This window comes from Otolemur garnettii, unplaced genomic scaffold (genome assembly GCF_000181295.1).
Source record: "Otolemur garnettii isolate 467f Iridium unplaced genomic scaffold, OtoGar3 scaffold00082, whole genome shotgun sequence".
Taxonomy (NCBI): domain Eukaryota; kingdom Metazoa; phylum Chordata; class Mammalia; order Primates; family Galagidae; genus Otolemur; species Otolemur garnettii.
The window spans coordinates 4,753,823-4,768,516 of NW_003852477.1; the positions used below are offsets into that span (position 1 = coordinate 4,753,823).

At 38.4% G+C, this 14,694-nt stretch overlaps 1 protein-coding gene across 6 annotated transcripts in view; it reads left to right on the top strand.

The window, feature by feature from the left end:
• The window catches only part of SNRK (SNF related kinase), a 57,492-nt gene that overhangs the window by 34,816 nt on the left and 7,982 nt on the right, over nucleotides 1-14,694 (top strand). For all 6 annotated transcript variants that reach the window (XM_023515898.1, XM_003794504.3, XM_023515902.1 and 3 more), the window contains 2 exons: nucleotides 8,634-8,775; nucleotides 12,131-12,343. In XM_023515898.1, the coding sequence (XP_023371666.1) occupies nucleotides 8,634-8,775; nucleotides 12,131-12,343 (355 nt within the window). The remainder of the gene's footprint in view (nucleotides 1-8,633; nucleotides 8,776-12,130; nucleotides 12,344-14,694) is intronic.

Genomic DNA, 14,694 nt, shown 5'->3' on the forward strand with positions numbered 1-14,694 from the left:
GGTGTATGTGGGATGTATGTGGCTGGCGCTGTAACTGCTGAGCTATAAGCGCCGAGCCCCTGAGGTCACACTTACAGTTCTTGTTTAGATTTCTGTTTCTGCTCTGGATAGGGCTCTTCGTGATCTAGAATTTTAGCTCATCTATTTATGTTGCTCCCAAGGCTTTTAAAACATGATTTCTGCAAATTATGTTGTGTTTTGTTGTTGTAGCAGAACCTTCAGTCTGCTGAATCCCATTATGTTCCACCTAGAGGCAGAAAATCTCCTTGGATTTTGGTTAGTCCTAATCTTATACTCAGTCATCAGTTTGCAGGTGAGGTACCTGCTCTCCATGCCATCAAAGGACAGACATATCAGTATCAGTGAACAAACTGATAAAATTTTCTTGGATTACCAGCTAGCTTCAGTATCAAAATGAATTTATTAATGAGTAGAGGCAAGAATACATAGAGAATTTGAGTGTCCCCTGACTTTCCAAGCTTTGATTTTTACAGCTGTTGTTAGAGGGATAAGGGGAGCAACTTTTCATAGGGTGAGCAGGCTTTCCAGAATTGTTTTTGTTACTTTATGTAAGATGAATGATCTTGAGAATCCTTAGCTGTCAGTGATTCTTACCAATTAGAGAAAAGCTTTTTGATCATTTTATTGACATCTGTTTTTGAGTTGTCCTGAACACAGAATACCAGGGAATAAGCAAAAAGAGACTCCTGGGTAGCTGAAATGGACTGTCCTAAGTCCACATACAAAGCTCACATATTTTGTTCATAGCTGTCATTCATTTATTTAATTTTACATTAGAGTTATTAGCAAGTTCAGTAAATTCAGATTTCTAGCATCCAGTGGATAGGTAACATAGGGACCTCTTAGAGTCAGGCACCCTGATTGATAGTAACAAGAGATGAGGAAGAATCATGAGATTATAATTGGAAACTTTAAAAAAATGATATACGCCTGCCTCTCTTTGCTACCTGGAGTCCAATTAAGCAGTGCTTAGGTATACCTCTGGACATAAGGTGAGGCATCTGATTGCCATGGAAGCAACTCTTTATGGCAAGGGCCAGGACACAAAGGGTGGTGGTACTGTCCACCTAGAGATTCTCCTTCTTGCCAGCCTCTTGGGTCTCATTATGATTACTTCTCAGCACCTAGCCTGGTGCCAGGCAAATAGTGATGCCACACCATTGTAGTAATATACATTATCACTGTCTGCTTTGTGGCCCTTTAGTATAGGGACTGATGCCCCCAAGGACACCTCCATATCTAACCACTAGGAAGAATTATTTAATAAATGGACTAGAATAATTAAATATTTCAGGAAAAAGGAATGATAGTTCTCTACCTCTATAATACGTCAAATTCCAGGTGAATTAGGCTTTGTATATGAAAAATTAAGCTCCAAAAAAGGTGAACATTCATATGATCGTGGCCTTTCTAAGCAGGAATCATATGAAAAAGGGTGATAGATTTGGTTATAGTTTATGGGAATAGCACACATATACTTGAAACAAAACTATAATGCAAACAAAATGAGGAAATAATTTGTAATATAGGAGATTACTATTCTTAACTGTAGGAAGAGTTCTTAAAAAATCAGTGGCATACTCCCCTGAAGACAAATGAAAAGACAGCTCATTAAACACATATAAATAGCCAGTAAAGAAGAAAAAGTTTAACTTTACAAGTAATTAGAGTATATAGGACTTAGCATAAAAACTGCAATAATAAAGACTGTGTGGTATTGGCAAAAGGGTAGATAAATAGATCCATAGAATACAAAGTCCATAAATAAACCCACACTGTAAGTGGTCAGTTCATTTTTAACAAAAGTGCTAAAGCAGTTTTTTTAGTAGTGCTGCAAACAATTGGATTTTAATATGCAAAAGAACACTGTTAAGTACTTTTCACCATTTATAAAAATTCAACAGATCATAGACCTAAACGTAAAACTATAACACTTTTGGAAGAAAAAAATGAGAGCTCTTTACAACTTAAGCTTAGGCAAAAATATTTTGTTGATACATTATCAAAAGCATTACTCATACAAGAAAATGTTGGTAAGTTAGATTTTTATCAAAATTAACTCCTGCTACTTGAAGTATACCATTAAACCAAATACTTGCAAATCACGTATCTAATAAAGAATTTGTTTCCAGGATATACAAAGAACTTCTCAAAACTCTGTAATTAATTAAAGGGCAGCCTGATTTAAAAATGGATAAAAGAGGGGCAGCGTCTGTGGCTCAGTGGGTAAGGCGCTGGCCCCATATACTGAGGGTGGTGGGTTCGGACCCGGCCCAGCCAAACTACAACAAAGAAATAGCCGGGAGTTGTGGCAGGCGCCTGTAGTCCCAGCTAGTTGGGTACTAACTTTAAATGTTTCTACTTTCTAGTTCAAAGTTAGACTTATTAAATTACATCGTATTTGTCACAATCTTGTGGGAATTTTGAAATATGAAATCACTGTTAGAAACTAAATTTAAAGTTACTGTGTACCATAGTGAATAGTTGTCCAGTGGGACCCTTTGGAGAGTATCTAGTCTGAAACTCCCTGTAGAAGAACATGCTGCATGTAGCCCTGCTGGTGGCCCTTGTTGCCCATTTCCATAGTTCTAATATGTGGACGTTTAAACTTTGTTACTGGTACTGTCATAGAATTGGACAAAAACTAGAGATTTTTCTCTTCGTCCGGTAAGAGGAGGTATTTGAGTTGTACAAGACAATCTTTTTAAGTTCTCAATTTGGGAAGGTATGCATTTGTAACTGCTTCTCCCTTCACTGAGGTATTTAGAAATACCTTGAAGGGGTTGTTCTGGCTGGGGAAATTTTGAGGCAGCTGCATCAGATTCATTTTGTCTGGGAATGTTGAGTGATTATGTGGCGGCTCAGGCTTTAGTGTCACCTTCACCTTAAGTACTCTCTGATCTGGCCTGAAGCAGGGAAATAGAACATGATAAGGCCAGTTGCACTGCCCCGAACCTTTCCCTGGTTTCATGAGACTTGAGGTCCACTTCCTAGATACGACAATATTGAGATACCAGAAAAAAAAGTTTCCCCATCTCTGAGGTTTATCCAGAGACTTTGTGGTCTCTATAACCTGTCTGTTGTTTTCTTTCATCACATTTTATAAAACTGTTAACAGGTAGTGGCATCATAGCTCATAGCAACCTCCAACTCCTGGGCTTAAGTAGTTATTTTGCCTCAGCCTCTCAAGCAGCTGGGACTACAGGTGCCCACCACAATGCCCGGCTACTTTTTGGTTGTATTTGTCATGGTTGTTTGGCAGGCCTGGGCTGCCAGCTGTGGTGTATGTGGCTGGAGCCTTAGCCACTTGAGCTACATGCTAACTCTTGAATTAGGAATTAAGCCATTATTTTTGCTTAAAATAAAAATAATTCTTATTTTAGCTATTCACACTATGGTGAGATTGGTTTTTGAATCCCTTAAGGAAACCTTGCGTAACCAGGTGTATTGCAGATTGATAATCACTGTCTCAGAGACTATGCCCAGGCCATTTTCTCTTACCTTGGTATTCCTGTAACGATGTTTCTGCTTATTTGGTTAAAATACCTACATATCACATCATAATATTCTGTTAGGCACAGCTAACTTTTTAAAAAATAAGTATTCTTGTAAGGTAATTCAGATAACCGGGACGTATATTGAATAAAAAATAGAAAGCTCCCTTTACTCTTCCCTACTGGTCCCACTTCTGTCCATAGAAGGAAGCACACTGTTTATCAGTCCATGCAGGCCCTGCAGGGATGCATGCTGTCCAGACACTGTCTCATCAACTGCCAGATTTGTGTGTGGAAGAGAAGCTGGGTAACTTGGCCAAAATAACAAAACTCAGCAGCCATCATAGATAGGATTGGAACCCAGGTCTCTGAAGCTTTAGTTCAGGCATGCTCTTTTCATTAGGACATGCTGAAAGAAATCACCCAACTATGATGTGTCTTAGCCTGGCTTATCTTTTCCTTTTCATTTGTAAAGTTCACTTCCTGACTGGTATGAATATCAGGTTTGTAAAGTAATTTATGAAGGAATGCTGAGTTGGAAGTGTGTCTGCTGATTGTCTGGTTTGGGTTTATCTGAATGTGTGCAGTCTCACAAATGTGTAATTGATAACCCTTTGACTTCTTGAACTTTATCTGTTTTCTTTGACTTGAAAAAACAAGTTTGCACAAGGCTTTAAACAGCTGAACACAACTACAGCTTGTCTTCACTGATTACCCCATGATCTGCTCCCAGCACTTCTTAGTCTCCTTTTCCTTAGCTTTCTTTGGGAAGATTTGGGAATAACTCCTGCTTATTCCTGCACCTAGAACTCTGCTTCTGCTGCCTTGTGGGGAGGGCCTGACTCAAATAATACTGGCAAAACTATTTTCTCTTTAGTTTCAGGTTCACTCCATTCTGCAAACTTCTGTTGAGCAGGCATTATTAGCTGAGGGGTAGAGTATGTATTCTGCACTCAAGGAAGTCGGAGTAATGGAGGGAAATAGGAGAAAATCTGTAATCACTGTCAATTGTGTGGATGCTGAAATCAGGCTCCAGGTGGGAGGGCAGTGAGGGGAGACATGAGGAAAGGTGAAGGTCTGCAATAGGGGCATTTGAAGATTTTTAGCCCATGGTGGAAGTGGCAGTTTCTCCTTCACGTGGAAGTCAGAGTGAAGCGTCTCCTACTTTTAGATTGACTTGAGTGTGTGGGGCCCTCATTGACCAGGCTAGAGTGCAGATGGGCACAGATAAATGTGGAGAAAAGATAAGCTTGACTGGAGCAGCACTGATTTTTTTAATTCCCCAAGGGGCATTTAGATGAATGGTTTGGGAAAGGTGTGTTTTTTTTTTTTTCTTTGTAGTTTTTGGCCGGGGCTGGGCTTGAACCAACCACCTCCAGCATATGGGATCAGCACCCTACTCCTTTGAGCCACAGGCACTGCCTGGGAAAGCAGTGTTTTAATGTAGGTATCATATGACAGTATTCATTCTTTTTTGTTTGTTTGTTTGTTGTACTTTGGCTGGGGCCAGGTTTGAACCCGCCACCCCCGATATATAGGGCCAGCACCCTACTCCTTGAGCCACAGGCGCTGCCCCATTCTCACTTTTTGTTTAAAGGGGACGAATGTTTCCCAGTTAAATAATAAAACCTTGCTTCTGACTCCAGTATTGATAAAACCAATAATAATCGAGGCATCAGAAAATATGTCTCAAGAACAAGCTCGAATTCTTCATTCCTCTTCTGCCTTGCTCTTACACTGCTATTTCAAATGACTTGACATTTTTCTACTTTCAGAATGTGTTCTAGTCATGTTCCTGAGAACTAATTACTGATCGATGTTTGAGGCAAGAAGGGTTTGTTAGTGCAGAGTTCTAGGTGATTTTTAATGCAGGCAAGGATTTTTACTATGTAAATGAAATTCGGATTGGTAAACGATGGGTGATTGATTAGATTTCTGAATATCATACAAGAAACAAAGGTCCTAGGTTTTATTAATTCTTGGTATTCTAAAAACGCATTCCCTTTTACATCAGTATTGGGCCAGATGTCGGTTGCTGGTGACCACAGTTGGAACTGAATAGTGATTGCATAAATCCTGGCAGCTCTAAGTGGTGTTGTAAAAGGTGCCCCTGCATCATCTGTGGTAGTTTTAGAATATTCTAATTCTATTGCTTCTTTCATGACTTAGGGCTATATTGATAAAAGAGAGCTGAAGGAGAACATAGAAGTTTCCACCTAAAGCCTTCTGATCTTCTCATTTTTATTACTTTCAGATCTCTGTACTCTCTTCGCCTGTATAGGAAATTCACTTTAAAAAATGTTTTGTTTTTTTTTTAAACCACTTAGTAGTCATATCTACCTCCCTTGAGATTTGCTTTTCCTCAAATGAATGGTTAGTGTGTTCTTTCATCCAATGTTTGTTTTCATTTTGATCTTTTGTTAGCTTGCCTAAAATGAACTTTGTAATATAAACTCCATCCCCTGGCACGGTGGCTCATGCCAGTAATCCTAAGCACTCTGGGAGGCCAAGGCGGGTGGATTCCCTGAGCTCACAGGTTTGAGACTAGTCTGAACCAGAGTGAGACCCCCATCTCTAAAAATGGCCAGGTGTTGTGGCAGGCACCTATAGATCCCAGCTACTCGGGAGGCTGAGGCAAGAGAATCACTTGAGCCCAAGAGTTTGAGGTTGCTGTGAGCTCTGATGCTACAGCACTCTACTGAGGGTGACAAAGTAAGACTCTTGTCTCAAAAATAAATAAATGAACTCTACTCCCACCCCTAGAAATAAAATAATTCTCTTGTATTATAATATATAGACTTAGTGAGTGTTAGAGATGAGACTTCAGTTCTCATTTTGTGATCTTATTTTCAGCTGGCGTGAGAGTGGCCAGTGAGAGAGAGTAGTAACTCTTACCTTATACTATCAAAGACTTCATAGTCTATCTACTCTTGTCCATGGTTATATGAGTCAGAAGATTTTCTTTTTTAACAAAGGCAATTACATTTATTAAGTGATATTTTGTTTTTTTCCATTTTTATTGGCCAAGGGGCTAAAGCTGGGCCTGAAATCAAAATCGTTAACATCTGTAATAGTTATAGATGTTAATAGTATTATCAGCATTAAATTCGATTATTCAGAAGGTTGATGTGTATTAATCTGTGTGTCTTTAATATGAATAGACAATTTCATTAACATTTTGAAAAATTTAAAATAATGCAAAGTCCCCACTCCAGTTTCTACTCTACCACCCTCCACGTCCCCCATTGACAGTCTTACCACCTTAGGATCTCAGGCTGAGGCTGTGGTCTACAGATGGGGAATTTGCAGTGTTTATTAGCAAGGGTTTATTTTTAATGGAAAAAGGTAATTTAAAGTATTCACTAAAATGGGAGCGGTGTCTGTGGCTCAGTGAGTAGGGTACCGGCCCCATATACTGAGGGTGGCAGGTTCAAGCCTGGCCCCAGCCAAAACTGCAAAAAACATTCACTAAGATGAATGTTTATTAAGATAGCTACCATGCCCCTCCCTCATTTGTGCAGGAATATAATAATAGATATCTTACTTGATGCCATTCTTAGTTCCATAATACCAGACATCTATTTCCAGGAACCCAAGATTCTGAATCATCACCTTTTTTTCCCACCCAAATTACTAAGAAGACTGCCGTGTTTCTCTCTCTTCCTTCTTGATTAGTTTTCTTCTCTTTGTGCCTCCCTCCACTTACCTGTTTGTTTCTACTCCCCCCCTCCCCCGCCGCCCCCTGTAGTGACCTGGGAGCCTTATAAGGGCAAGGGCATCTCTCATTCATCTCTGTATCTGCTGTGCCCAAAACAGTGCCTGCCACAGATGAATCGGACAGGGCAGCAGCAGCCACCTTTGAAGTGTTTTCTCTGTGCTGACTACTTAGCGTGGACTCTGTTTTAATCCTTTTAGTGCCTACAGCAGCTTTATGAGGAAGTAGATTACTGTTAATATTCTTATTTTAACACGTTTATAAATAACTTGGTTTAAGTCATACCATTCTGTGTGTGTTTTGTGCTCTGTTTTATCTCTTTGACCTTTGGGATGAAAAAGTAAAATATTCAAAGATAAAAGTTAGAAAATAAATATATGGAATAAATGGCCCCTTGAATAATTATGTTATCTCACAGAGAGGGCCATTTGCCTTTTTTGAAACATAGTTACATTGCTATTCTTTTCTAGTTTACATACTTCAAATTATGTCATCTAGGTTAGCAATCTACTTGGCATAGAATTAGATTTTTAAGTTTCTCATATCTTAAGCATGTCCATGTTTAGAAATTATTCGAGCCTTAAACTGTGGAAACTATATATATTTATGTTGGTTTCCTTCTTTTTTACTCTTCTACTCATGTGTCACATCATTAGAAAGCAGAAGATAGATGATCTTGAAGAGATGCCTTCCAAATAATTGGACTTCTGATTGCTCGTGAGGCTGATATTTAACAGAAAAAGTTATCTTTAGTCATATAAGTATTTGGGGTAGTTTTTAGATGATGTTTATATTATTCATTCATTTTAATGTTATCTTTTTAAGAGACAAAGTCTGTGTTGCCCAGGCTGGAGTGCTGTGGCTCAAGTGATCTGCCCGCCTCAGCCTCCCAGAGTGCTAGGATTACAGGCATGAGCCACCACGCCCGGTTTATTTTCTTATGTATAAAATGACCATGAGTTACATGACCTGGTTACCTCACCAGCATTGAGGTAAAGAACAACTGAAATAATTGTGACCTTAGGCAAAATCCTTTTTAGGTTCCAGAGTATTAATATCTTAGTTTTATCTCTGGTATGTATTTTAATGGGAAAAGCAGCAGCATGTTGTCCATTAGCTTGGGAGTCGGGGTAGATATTTTCCAGCTGATGTTTTGTCCATTAACAAAGGAATTAGTTTATCTCTTCACTTGCTTGGGCCTTAAGTGGATATAAAAACAGTAAGCAAGACAGATACTTTCCCTGCCCTGTTGGGGCTTAAGTTTTCCTCCCTGGAGGTTTTTACTTTGACATATGAATGCTTTGGGCTGCTAAAAATAAAATAATAATATTAGCTCACTTTTACTTTTTGTGTTTTTGGTTTTTTAACTAGTCTGATTTTTCAAACATGTCTTTGATTTGTAGATATATGGAGTCTGGGAGTGATCCTTTTCATGTTGGTGTGTGGGCAGCCACCCTTTCAAGAGGCCAATGACAGTGAGACACTGACAATGATCATGGATTGCAAATATACAGTACCATCCCATGTGTCTAAAGAGTGTAAAGAGTAAGTAAAAAGAAGTATGTGGAAACTTTAAGAACTCATATTAAAGTCGGAAATTTTAATTGATTAACATGCCAAGAAAATGTGAGGCAATTTTAACATCCATGTGTCTGGGTTCATTTTGATTTTTGAATTTAATATTTTATACTACTAAAAGTGTTTGAGGGGTTTGGCCCCAGAATATGCTTCAAAATTTAGTATTAGAGTATACAATGTATTTGCCTATTTCTTAAATATGCTTGTTTTTAAGAAATCCATTACATGCCTGTTCAACCTTTAGGAGTGGTGGTTACTTCACTTGAAGAAATTACCATGGAAACTACATTTCTCTGCCTCAGCATAGAACAAGACCACCTAGAATTAAGTTTCAGAGAAGCATTAGGGCATTTTCTTTTCTAAATAGACCATCAATATACCTTTTTAGGATTTACATAGTATTTGTCATAGTTTTATTCCCACACTCCTCCAGCCAGTAGACTAAAGAGCTGTGTTTTGGTTTATGTGACTATGGGAAACCAGCCACAAAAAGTTGATTATTTGGAATTTAAAGTACAATATGGTACTAGAATATGTGTAGTAAATACAGTAATGGAATAGAACTATTGGAAGAAGTTCAGTATTTCATTGACATTATGAGTGACATTTTAGATGACCTCAGCTGAGATTATAGCCCCTACCTAAAGAATTTTGCTATAGTAACAGTTTTGAGCTTCTCCTATCAGCTGGTAAGAAGGAAATCCAATAGCTTGAGTCATTTTTTTCTCCATTCATCTTAGGCAAATGGTTAAGAACTTAGGGATTCAAACACTGGCTTTCCTTTTACAGATGATTGCCAGTGGAAGGACCTACCTTATAGGGTTATTGTGAAAATTAAATGAATTGATATATGTAAAGCTCTTAGTTCTTAGTACATAGGAAACACTCTGTGAATATTATGATGGTGCTTGTGATTTTTGTGGCCTTACTAGTATTCTGTGCCTGTGAAAGTAGGGTTGCTATCTGTGGGCATACTTTGTGTGTGTGTTAGACATTCAAGTGATACCTCCATTGCCTCAACTGAAAAAACTAAAACGTATCATTTTATATTGTTCAAAAATGTGTATGTAATAAAATAAATACTTGTCGTGTAACTATTATGCAGCTTAAGAGATAGAACAATTCCTAATATCTTAGAAGCTGTCTCTGTTTCCCCCAAGAGGGATTATTTTTAATAATGATAGGAACATTTCTTTTTTTCCCTTTTCTTGAGTCAGTTTTGCTAAACTGTGTTTTATTAACAGTTTGTCCATTTTGTCTAATTTTTCTTTTCTTTTTTTTGAGATAAGAGTCTCACTATGTTGCCCTTGGCAGAGTGCTGTGGCGTTACAGCTCACAGCAACCTCAGACTCTTTGGGCTTAAACCATTCTCCTGCCTCAGCCTCCTAAATAGCTGAGACTACAGTCACCCGCCACAGTGCCTGGCTATTTGTTGATTGCAGTTGTCATTGTTGTTTGGCAGGCCTGGGCTGGATTCGAACCCGCCAGCTCTGGTGTATGTGGCTGGCGCCCCAGCTGCTTGAGCTGCAGGTGCCGAGCCTTATCTAATTTTTCAAATTTATTGGCCTCAAGTATTTATAATATCCTCTAATTATATTTTTAAGTCTATAATACCTGTGGGGATGCTGCCCTTTTTCTTTCCAGTGTTGACAATTGCTGACCTCTCTTACTTTTATCTTGATCAGTCTTGGCAGAGGTTTGTTGACTTCTATTAGTTTATTTTCAAAGGACTACCTATTACTTCTATTAATTTAATTTACAATTACATTTTTTTTTATTGATTTTCTTTTCTCTTGTCTGTGTATTTCCTTCCTCCTACTTCCATAGGCTAATTCCGTCTCTCTCCGCCGCCCCCCCCCCCACTTTTCTTATGTTGGATCCTTAGCTCATGAATTTTCCTTTCCTAAAATATTTAAGTTTATAAATTGCCTCCTAATGCCACTTTGGCAGCATCTCACTAATTTTCATTTATAGTCCTTTTGTTATTATTCAGTTATTTGATGTGTGAGTTGTTTACAGGGATGTTTTAAATTTCAAAATGTGTGGCATTTTTCAGGTTAGCCTTTTATATTGATTTCTAACTTAATTGCATTATGGCCCAAGAAATACAGTCTATATAGTACAGGTTTGGGTTTTTTTTTTCCTCCAGAAATTGTTGAGGCTTGCTTATGGTCTCTTTTTGTTCTGGAAAAGAATGGCTATTTTCCAAATGATGGAATCAGAGTTCTATATACATCCTTTAGATCAAGTGTTTCATTTATGCTGTTCCAAATTACTTACATTCTTAGTTTCTTAGGCTATTTATTCTGTCAATTGCTGAGATATGTTTCTACTATATGATGGATTTACTGTTTATTCTTGGAGGTCTATTGGTATTTGATTTGAGCGTTTTAAGGTAATATTAGGTGAAAACCAGTTGAAAACTTTTGTTATCTTCCTGGTCAGTTGAGTCTTTTTTATCAGTTTTTATCAAAGAGGTAATGACCCTCTTTATCTCTAGTAATGCTTTTTTGCTTTTTTTAAATCAATCTGTGTTACCTAATTTTAGTTAGTCATACCCACCTTCTTTTGGTTAGCATTTGTGTGCTATAATTTGTGTAACTATGTTTTCCTTTACTTTAAGCCTTTCATTCTCCTGTTTTAAGTACGTCTTTCTTAATATTAATATCCTAGAGCTGAATTTTTCTTTCATCCCATCTGATCATTTTTGTCTTTTAATAAAAATGAATAGTTTGTTCCATTTCCATTTATTGTGATCACTCATAGATGTAGATGTGTTTATGCCATTTTTCAATATGCTTTATGTTTGTCTTCTTTAGTTTTTTCTTTTTATCCCATCTTTCTTTGGGATTGATGGAGGTTTTTTATTTTTCCCCCTTATTTGACTTTTCTCCCTCAATTAGCTGGGAAGTTATCTCATTTTTGTGATTCTCATATTAACACATACATGTTTGTGTACTCAATTTAACAATATCCCTAGGACATTTTAAATACCATTCACTGTTTTAGTTATTTTTTTAAATATCAAAAATTATGAGTAGGATGGTGCTCAATTTTTACTATTGCCATCTGCCCTCCCTACTACCACTAGGGAACCTAATTTAATTGATAGTATAAGGATAGGAAATAATTTTTTTGTATCTTTATGATAAATACAGTTACAAAATAGAAAAATACAATTTAAGTAGCCATTGTTAATAATATTTTGTGTTTATATATTATCTTTGATTTTCAGAGGAAATGTCTTTGTTTATGAAGTGACCCACCATTGCCAACCCTTGCAAGTAGTTTGCTTTAACAATGGATTCACCTTCCTTTACAGCCTAATCACACGGATGCTACAGAGAGACCCTAAGAGAAGGGCCTCTTTAGAAGAAATCGAAAACCATGCTTGGCTTCAGGGAGTGGACCCTTCACCAGCCACAAAGTATAACATTCCCCTTGTGTCATATAAAAATCTCTCGGAAGAGGAGCACAATAGCATCATCCAGCGAATGGTCCTTGGGGACATAGCCGATCGAGACGCCATTGTAGAGTACGTCAATCCTCATCTGTGCCAGGGGGCCAGAAGTTTAGGATTCTTGGAATGGGCAGTCTTCTTTACTCATTAGAGCCTTTGGAGATTGTGGGATAGAATTCCCAATTGGCGAGTTATGCCATTCATGTCTAGAGTTCTTGGCCTAGAGGGTTTAGGTTTTATTAAACCTAATTTTTAGGTTTTATTGATTTTTGTTTTGTTTCTGTTTTTGTACTAGTGAATAAGTAATCCCTTGCTGGGTTGGTGTCACTGAGCGTTGTGGGCTTTCTCCTTTTAAAGGGCTGGATCGGAATAGCTTGTTTTGTGCCTTGTCAGTAGCAGTATCCTCTTCATTACTCTGTCTCCTTCTAGTCTTTGCAGTGAGTGGGGAGAATAGGGCGCTGCCACATGGCTTAGAGTCCTCTAAATTAGGAGTTGGTAAATGGGGCTAGTGACACATTTCATAAGTGAAGTTTTATTGGACCACCTCCATGCCCATTGGTTTATGTATTGTCAGTGGTTGCATTGTGCTACAATGACAGAGTATTTGTGGGAGAGAACACAAAGCGTAATATATTTACTATCTGATGCTTTAGACCCCCTGCTGCAGCTACTTGGAGCTTGCAAGTTATGTAAGTTTTTAATTAAATCTTCTAAAACCAAAGCCGGTTTTTAATAACCTGAGTAGTTTGAGATCAAAGATAATACAGAGTAAAGATCCAGTTGCTTGTTTTAATAATGATTAATTTCTTTAAGAGGTCCTGATTTTTTCTTTTCTTTCTTTCTTTTTTTTTTTTAAGAGACAGAGTCTCACTTTGTTGCCCTTGGTAGAGTGCGTGGCATCACAGCTCACAGCAACTTCCCAGCTAATTTTTTGTTGCAGTTTGGCTGGGGCCGGGTTCGAACCCACTACTCTCTGTATATGGGACCTGTGCCCTACTCACTGAGCCACAGGCACCACCCCCTAAGAGGTCCTGACTTTAAAAATACAGAACACTTCTGTAAATGAAAAGTCACAGAAATTATTTAGGTGTTGAAAGAAACAATTGGGCATGTTGGAAAGAGGGTATACTCAGGAGGCAAAGAAGGGCTTTCTATTGTGAGAATCTGACCTGCCTATGGGATCTGACCTGAGGGGGGTGGGGGGAAAGAGGAGGTTGGTGCCTAAACACATAGACCCCTGCTGGGTGTTGTACGTCCTGCACAGTGAGAGGCTCTGGTCCCTGAGCAGGGTGGCCTCTGTATAAATGCATGTATCTTTAGGGTGTTTCAGGACACTGGAAAGAAAGATTTACAAAAAGAAATCCAGGTTCTTAATTTTGGTTTAAGTCCAAATTTTGGTAAATTTCCAAGTTCCTTATGAGTCTTTACAGATTGACTCACAGCTACTTAAGTGACTTAAACAAGCAGAGAACAGGGCATTTGCTGTTTCTGCTGTGGACAGTCATTGTAGGAATGAGTAGAAAATGACTTTTCATTTTTGAGTGGGTAAAAGGCTATTTGCATCCCCCTGAATTGGCCTGATTCTTAGCTTAATAAATACATACATTGATTCAGTGGTGACATGTAGAACTACTTAATTAATGTAAATTCAGTGATAAGTCCAAAGGGGAGTGCATTTAAATGGTTCAGGTGACTCTGGTTTGCCCCTCTGCTACTTTCCCACATGTGATAGGAGCTGGGAGACCCAATCCTGCTGTTCCCTCAGCAAGACTCACTTCTTGCCTCCTGCTTATATTAAGAGAGGCTACTCATTCTGAAGGTGATTCTTGGGTATAAATACACATGTTTATCTTATAATATATTTCCAATGCACGAGCCAACTGCTTTATCTGGTACTTAGCTGGAAAAACTCCTGTAAGAAGAATTATATCCCTGAATTTCTCCTGCACTCTTCCTTTGGAATCTCATGCCTCAGCCTGCCCTGGCCCCATTAGTTGTGGCCTGCTGTATATTTGGTAAAAAGGGATCTCTGGTTTTACTTTTTTCGTAAATGTTCGCTATGAGTATTGTCACTACAGAAAGTTTCTGAAACCCACAGTTAGATATTGCTGAACCTTGCGGGAGCTTCCTCAGCACTCTTTGGTGTGCTCATGGCAGGCCAGCTGTGGGAGAGCAGGCAGAGCCACAGGCCTTGTTGGGCATCATGCCCCCAGCACTGAGCCAGCACAGTGCCTGGCCAGACTCGATGCTAAGTGAGCATTACTTTTTAAATGGATGAGTAAATAACATTGATTTTATTCAAAGAGGTTAACGATGATGTGCCCTCAGTTGCATTAATAATTCTGTAGTGCTCGAATGTCAACAAATGGAAAGAGAATGTGAAAATAAAAACATTTCCTAATTTTTCTGCCCGTATTAGTGCTTCA